The sequence below is a fragment of the Pelmatolapia mariae genome, linkage group LG16_19, assembly GCF_036321145.2.
Source record: "Pelmatolapia mariae isolate MD_Pm_ZW linkage group LG16_19, Pm_UMD_F_2, whole genome shotgun sequence".
NCBI classification, from domain to species: domain Eukaryota; kingdom Metazoa; phylum Chordata; class Actinopteri; order Cichliformes; family Cichlidae; genus Pelmatolapia; species Pelmatolapia mariae.
In genome coordinates this window covers 41,884,543-41,892,829 of record NC_086241.1, presented here as the reverse complement: position 1 = coordinate 41,892,829, position 8,287 = coordinate 41,884,543, and the positions used below count along the sequence as shown (strand labels likewise).

The following is an 8,287-nucleotide window of genomic DNA, read 5'->3' as shown; positions in this document are numbered from 1 at the left end:
ATCATGATTTCATGCTATTTATGCCTTTTTCGTTGCTCTTTTTTAAACTTATTCTTTTTAAACTGTATTTATTCTTTTTAAACTGTATTTATTCTTTTTAAACTGTATTTATTCTTGTAGAGGCTGTAGAGGCTGGTGAGAAACAGTATTTCATTTCAGGCTGAGTAACACCATACGAAATGACAATAAACGTCTTGAGTCTTGAGTCTTGAAATTAAGTTAGACTTGTGTTTGTAAATGAGCCACCCTATGTTGTGTAGCTTTCTGGATTTTATACTTATTGGACTACATACTTATTTATTATATAGGCTATACAGTACATAAAATCCAAATTTGCATGTTTTATATAACTGAAATGTTTAATTATGTGGGCTAAAGAAAATAAGAAAGTTATAGAGTATATTTATATGAACCAGTGTATACTTACTGCATTTGATGTATTTTGACAATATATAATGCATATTACAGAATGTAACACCTGCATGTGTGTAAAAGCCTTTGATTTTGCTACCACATTCGATTTCCATGCCACCCTCATACCAGCCTAAGAAAATTTCTCTAGATCTGCCCCTGTCGTGGAGAAGAATGTTCACTATTAGTGCTATATGGATTGATATTGCTACTATAGATGCTTAAGGCTGAGCTCATTTCAAATATTTCATACTCCTAATCAATTCCTCATATTCTATTAAATCAGTGCCTGTAGTGGCTGTTATGCGAGGACCACATAACTCTGAAAAACAGCTGTTAAAAATTTTCATTATTGGTCTACTGGAAAACGGAACTCTACTTTGATGATCTGCATTCTTTCTTGTATTCTCTGTTAAACAGCACCAGAGTGAGACCTCTTCACTTTCTACTCTTCTCTGACGTGTGAGCTGACGTCGAGCTGGTGCCACGTCATCAGTCACTCCGTAACTAACAACATCAAACATGGCGGCGTCTGTCCGGGAGAAGCAGACAGGTTTGTTAAAATGTTTTCTTTCCTTCGTTAACATTATATCAGGCGAAAGACAGCAGCGGTGACGGGCTGTGGAGAGGTCCACCAACCCGAAGTCTGACTGAGATACCATTCCCCCTCTTAAATAGCTGACAAACTAAACTACGTGCTAAACTAACAGGGGCTGAGCTACTTCATTAATGTTCCTGTTTCACTATTTATAGCGGAACTCGTTCATTTTTCCTATATTTACAGACACGTTAACTTGTCAACCACACTATTAAATTATTTACCCAAAGTTACCCCGTCGTCCTGTCAGCTATCAGTGCTGCTAGCTCTACTACGGTAGAAATAGCTACGGATAACTAGCCTCCTGCTAACTGTGAAGAAAGCCTTAAGCTATTTCTAGTTTCTAGCTTCATATACACTGGATGGATCCTCTCTTCATCATGTGAATATACTCTTATGGTTTCAGTAAGCTTTGTTGTTTGGATCAGTTTGTTGTTGTATTGCTTTTTAATATTATTTATTAATATTAAATATTGGATGGACAGGAGAATGTGGATGTCTTATTCTTGCATATACTTTTTATTCAAGTACATTTATTGAATATTTTTGTGGGCAGTCTGGTCAGTGAATAAAGAGATTTATCAATGTGTGATCTAAAGCTGCAGTGATTAGTGGACTTATCAAATCGTCAGCTGGCAAAAAATAAAGCTAGATGTGTACTGCAGACCCAGAGGACTGCATCGGTAGTCTAGTTTCAAGTTAATAAACATTTTGCCTATGAAATGCTCAGAGAAATGTTTCCACACACTAAAATCACATCCTACAGAATTTTGTTTTTAGTCAAAAGTGCAGCAGTTAGCCAATTATGATTATCATAGCAGATAGTCATTATTGATATTTTTAAGAAACAAATGTGACATATAAAGCCTAAAATGCAAAGATTTTAGGCTTTATTTTGTCATATGGCATGCCATTTCCCCAGGCTCGTTTCACCATAGAAAAAAGCATGTTAAACCCTTGACATATTTCAGAAGAGTATTTGTTGAGATGTCTGAAACAACAATTTGATTACAGAAACAACTGCTTCTCAGCTAAGCTAGTATTAATGGAGCAGTATTTATTAGCCATGTGGATACTGATCGTGTGTGCCCTAACGTAAAAGTTTCTGTGTTGCATTTCTGCAGTCGCTTTGAAGCGAATGTTGAACTTCAATGCACCTCCTCTGAAGAACACTGCAGCTGAGCCAGTATGGAAGGTAAGTCACTTTGACAGTGCAGTAACTTAACAGGTGTCAAGGAAAAACATCCAGCCTGAAATCATGACTTAAATACTGAGACTCATACTCGCCGTGCATAAAAGCTCAATGTCTTCAGAAAATGCAGTGTGCTGCTTTGTGTGTTAAATCTTATTTAGGATTAACTCAGCCTCTGAAAATCCACATCCTGTGTTTCTAAGAGGTGGTGAAGGGACAGTGTACGTGCTTACTGTGTAATGAAGAATGTCATGCTTTTCAAAGTGAACTCAAAGTTTAATAAATAAATACATGATAATTCTATAGTTCACATGGGTCAACCTAAGCCACAATGCTGGCAAATCAGCTGATGTCAGTGCCAGCCCACATCCCCAACTCATTCTTTCATGCTGTTAATCAGTGTATGTATGTATCAGTAGTTCACCCTTAGATCTACATTCCACTAGCAATCACTGCTTTCACATGCAAGACTTTTCACACAGTGAAAGCAGTCACATAAATAAGTGTTGTGTGGTTTATCAGTAGGGCTTTGTATTTGTGATTTCTGCCTGGGTCAGAAAAAGTCTTTTGATCTCTGCCTTTTCTGCAGGTGTTAATATATGACCGGTTTGGCCAAGACATCATCTCCCCACTGCTGTCTGTCAAAGAGCTCCGAGACATGGGCATCACTCTGCATCTGTAGGAGACACACACACACACACACACACACACACACACACACACACACACACACACACACAGAGCTGTTTTAAGAGAACAGCAAAACAAAATATTACATAATCAAAAATAATCATCATCCTCGGTAATCACCACAAAGCCAGCTGGTCACATGCTCCTCTCAGAGAAGGCACAGGAGAGTCACCTCAGCTGTTTACGTCAGTTTAAATATGCTGTGGTTTTGGCACCAAAACTTTCACACACCTTTTCTGAAATCAGTTGTGCATAACAAAAAACCTGCTGTTATATAATCATTATGGAAATTCATATATAGATAGATTCAAAAATATGACTGAATTAATACATTTCTTCAGTTGAATCTGTGGAAATGCCAATGATAATTGCTACGTGTGTGTGTGTGTGTGTGTGTGTGTGTGTGTGTGTGTGTGTGTGTGTGTGTGTTCAGGCTGCTTCATTCAGACAGAGATCCTATTCCAGATGTTCCTGCTATTTATTTCGTCATGCCCACAGAGGAGAACATCGACAGGATTTGTCAGGTGATCTCACACAGTAACTCATTAAGCTGGACTCAGCTCTTTGCCTGAATGTGTTTATCTACTCTGGAAATTACAGAAGAGTTCCTTTCAGAAGTAGCAGGACCAAAACCATGAACTAAAAGACGCTAAAAGCTCAAATCATTTTTCAGTTATCCCGTTTAATTTTCACCTGTCATTAAAGTTTGGTAAAAACATTGACAATCCCAGCTTTATTCGTTTATTTGTCTGCCTTTCTGGAGCTTGACCTTTCCTTTTTATTGAGAAATGATTTATCATTTTTCTGTGTTTGTGTCATCTGTGACGAAAGCTCACAGTTTCTGTGTTTTTGTGATTTGATGAGTTCATTAACCTCCTAATGCCTCTTTAACTCTTGAACTCTTTAACTGCATGCATCTTTAATTTCTCTTTGCTATTTGGGTTGATTGTGCAAAATTTAATATTGTGGTCTAGACATCCCAAAATGTGATGTCCACATATGTGGACGACAGGTTCTTAGAGGTTAAAAATGCAGCAGCAAAATATTGTTATTATCAATTATCATTTTTTAGCAACTGATGATACTCAGCATCCCACACTGGAATATTTTCTGGATTTTTGTTGTCAGAATACTCTAATAGAGAATACAGAATTTGCTTGCAATAAAGTACTGCTGCTTGGTGTGGAGGGAAAAACAGAACGTGATGAATTGATCATGACACAACAGAACCAAGGATGTCTTGGTTCTGTTGTGTCATGTCATTTTTTAAATTGTGGCACATATAGTGTGGACATTTAGGGATGATCTTGAGCTCTGGAAACATTTTTGTTGATTATTTAATGATCCAATAATCAGTACTTGTCAGACTGAGATATTTTGGCCTACTACGAAATGCAGTGTTTATCATATTCGCAATCTCATCATTGTAGTAAAATAATATTAAATATTAACTGTAATTTCATGTCGTGTGTGTGTGTGTGTGTGTGTGTGTGTGTGTGTGTATAGGACTTGAGGAACCAGCTGTATGAGTCATACTATCTGAACTTCATCTCTGCCATCAGTAGAAGTAAATTGGAGGACATTGCCAGTGCCGCTTTGGCTGCTAACGCTGTTACCCAAGTCACCAAGGTTACGTTCTTTCTGTGTTTATGAAGCACTCCTTTTTGGTGCAGTGATAACTAAATAAATGTTTAAAATGCAAAAAATATCTCAATAAGGCAATGACAATTTATTAAATAACAAAAAAATCTGAAAATTAACATTGACAAATATAAATATTAAAAGGTTTATTTGATTTTTTCTTTTGCTTTTATTACTATTATTATTATTATTGCTAGATTGTGGTCATTATTTTTGCTTCCTTCTCTTTGCAACCTTGCGGGATAATTTATATCAGCTCAGTAACACAGGTTTTGTAATAGATTCACCGAGCAGGTGTAATATTATTGTGTCCAGCACTAATTAATCAGGCTAATATCTGTTTGTGTTTCAGGTGTTTGATCAGTATCTAAACTTTATCACTTTGGAAGATGATATGTTCATCCTCTGCCATCAAAATAAGGAGCTCATTTCCTACCATGGTAAAACAAAGACACACACACAAACACACACACCTTTCTGTCTTTGTGATCTAAATCTACAGTTTCCCGTTATTTCTACAACTCTGATTTTCCTCTGATAGAGTGATTGGAACAGATACTCTTTTGTCACAAAAAACATTCATGAAGTTCTTTTATGACTTTATTATGGGTTAACAGAAAAAAGTGATCACATCTGCTGGGTCAAAAATATACATACAGCAACATGAATTAGCAATTTTGGTGACTTAGAAAGTTGTCAGTGAAATGAGCTTCATAGCATGGCCTCTTAACTTCTTGTGAGTGATTATGAGTGACTACCTGGTGACTTCTCTGAGGCCAGTTAAATAGGGCTCATTGGATACAAACGCCCACAAACGCTACAATGGGGACAGTCAAAGGAGCTCAGCATGGATCTGAAAAAGCAAATTATTGACTTGAACAAGTCAGGAAAGTCACTTGGGGCCATTTCAAAGCAGCTGCAGGTCCCAAAAGCAACAGTGCAACAATTGTTTGCACTGTTTCGTCACTGCCACGATCAGGAAGAAAACGCAAGCTATCACCTGCTGCTGAGGGAAAAATGGTCAGGAGGGTGAAGAGTCAACCGAGAATCACCAAAAAGCATATCTGCCAAGAATTAGAAGCTGCTGGAACACAGGTTTCATTGTCCACTGTCAAACGTGTTTTGCATTTCCATGGACTGAGAGGCTGCCGTGCAAGAAGGAAGCCCTTGCTCCAAAAGCAGCACCTTAAGGCTCGACTGAAGTTTGCTGCTGATCACATGGACAAAGATAAGACCTTCTGGAGGAAAGTTCTGTGGTCAGACGAAACAAAAATCTAGCTTTTTGGCCACAATGCCCAGCAATATGTTTGGAGGAGAAAAGGTGAGGCCTTTAACCCCAAGAACACCATGCCTACCATCAAGCATGGTGGTGGTAGTTTTATGCTGTGGGGCTTTTTTGTTGCCAATGGAACTGGTGCTTTACAGAGAGTAAATGGGATAATGAAGAAAGAGGATTACCTTCAAATTCTTCAACATAACCTAAAATCATCAGCCCGAAGGTTGGGTCTTGGGTGCAGTTGGGTGTTCCAACAGGACAGTGACCCCAAACACACATCAGAAGTGGTAAAGGAATGGCTAAATCAGGCTAGAATAAGGGTTTTAGAATGGCCTTCCCAAAGTCCCGACTTAAACCCCATTGAAAACATGTGGACAATGCTGAAGAAACAAGTCCATGTCAGAAAGTCATCAAATTTAACTGAACTGCACCAATTCTGCAAAGAGGAATGGTCAAAGATTCAACCAGAAGCTTGTGGATGGCTACTAAAAGCACCTAATTGAAGTGAAAATGGCTAAGGGACATGTAACCAAATATTAGCACTGCTGTATGTATATTTTGGACCCAGCAGATGGGATCACTTTTTTCTGTTAACCCATAATAAAGTCATAAGAGAACCAAACTTCATGAATGTTTTTTGTGACAAAGAAGTATCTGTTCCAATCACTCTATCAGAGGAAAATCAGAGTTGTAGAAATAACAGGAAACTCAAGAGAGCCATGATATTATGTTCTTTAGACGTGCATGTAAACTTTTGACCAAAACTGTAAGTTGAAGCTTAAAACCAAATCTGAAGCTTCAAACAGCATTTTGATGTTGAGGTTTTTAGATGTATATTATTGTTTTCTAATAAAAAATTTTATTTGTATTTCTTCATGAAACATTTTATTGAGTCACGTTTCAAAGTGTTTCACAGAAGAAGCTAAATAGGAAGATCAGAAAATCAAGTGACAATATAAGGCAGACAAAAGTATATGATAGTGATGTACACACATGAAGAAGTCCTTCAAAAGTACTTGGCAATCCATAGTTTTCACGCCAGACCTAGTGGGACACACCGACTTGGTGGGGAAAACAGTTCAGCAGTTCTTTATTCTCAAGCCCTCCTTTGCCAGATAGTTGCTGTGCTATTGAATGCACTACTCACTGTGTATTTACAACTGTCAGAGGGGCGTAGAGTATGGCACCAACATGTGAGCATACATCTCCTAACCCTGTCCTACAGGTTTACCTGACCTGGAAAAATACTCACTCAGCTTTACTATTATGACACAGCATTTATGAGACAAATGAATACTATAGGAACTTTTTTCTAAAAGTCCAAGTCAACAAAATGTAAGATGACGTGTGGCAGTTCGTTTAATCTAGCTATGTAGCACTTACCTGTGTTTTAATGATCAACAATTTAAAGCTCCTCGCCCCCTCACGTGGTGGTATTATTTCATCCAAATATACATTTACGGAAACCAAAAAGCTCCAGTACAGCACCCACAGCCTGAGGACAAGATGTTTTGACAACATAATTTTTCCCCTCCCTTTCCAAACCAGTGAGCACTGCCAGTAGCAGATGTCACAGCCACAGCAATTGCTTTTTCTCCAGCACAGTTTGCAGTAAATTGCAGACCGCAAACCTTAGTAAATTGGGTTTGTGCAATTCATTTATACAGTTCTTCCAAAATCTTTGCCCTCTCAAGCGGAAACATATGTATGGAAATACATGGAGTTAAAATACAAAATACAACATGTTGCTTTAGGAAATTCTGACAGGACCTTTTTTTTTGGTCATCATTTTTGTGGGTCTTGTTTTTTTGAGTTATTATGATAAAAGCAGCCAGGAGATGACAGCAAAGTAGAACAGAGCAGGGTAAAGGCAAATGCTACAAATAACCCGGAGCATATTAGAACCTGGACCGCTGTGTTCACTTTATGGCATATACATCACCTGCTCGGCACACTGAGCTAAACAATGACCCTAACACTAAAGAGGGTTACATGCTGGTGCAGACCATTAGCAAATCTGTCCCTGAGACTACTGAGGTGCCTTCACCTGCCTCGTCTGAAATCATTATTTCACTTATCCATTTAAATCTACTTAAAATATTATTACACTTCAATTAAATCTAATTTAAAGCTTCAGCTAAAATATCAACAGGATAGCTTCACATTGCAGAAGTAGTTTGTGATGAACTGATCTAAGATTGTGACAAATGGTGGTTTATTGCACATAATTCAGTATAAACCTGAAATCTGTGTATTAAGAGTTAAGCTATCAGATGTGTAGATTAGCAAAAGAACACAACACATTATGTATCATAAAACCCTGATGGATATGTATGTGTAAAGAGGAGTATCTTGTCTTGTATTTCATATTATGTGTACTGACATTTATTAAATTCAAAGGAAATAGTATGACACACAGACAGCTTTAGTCACTGAAACTTGAATGACCAACACAAACACACTTATATATAGTGAGTAT

At 37.7% G+C, this 8,287-nt stretch overlaps 1 protein-coding gene across 1 annotated transcript in view; it reads left to right on the top strand.

Moving 5' to 3' along the window:
• Positions 1 to 864: 864 nt before the first annotated feature.
• The window catches only part of scfd1 (sec1 family domain containing 1), a 39,232-nt gene continuing 31,809 nt past the window's right edge, over positions 865 to 8,287 (top strand). The window contains exons 1-6 of the mRNA XM_063498880.1: positions 865 to 964; positions 2,134 to 2,204; positions 2,791 to 2,879; positions 3,325 to 3,415; positions 4,398 to 4,520; positions 4,885 to 4,972. Coding sequence (XP_063354950.1) covers positions 934 to 964; positions 2,134 to 2,204; positions 2,791 to 2,879; positions 3,325 to 3,415; positions 4,398 to 4,520; positions 4,885 to 4,972 — 493 coding nt within the window. The 5' untranslated portion in view covers positions 865 to 933. The remainder of the gene's footprint in view (positions 965 to 2,133; positions 2,205 to 2,790; positions 2,880 to 3,324; positions 3,416 to 4,397; positions 4,521 to 4,884; positions 4,973 to 8,287) is intronic.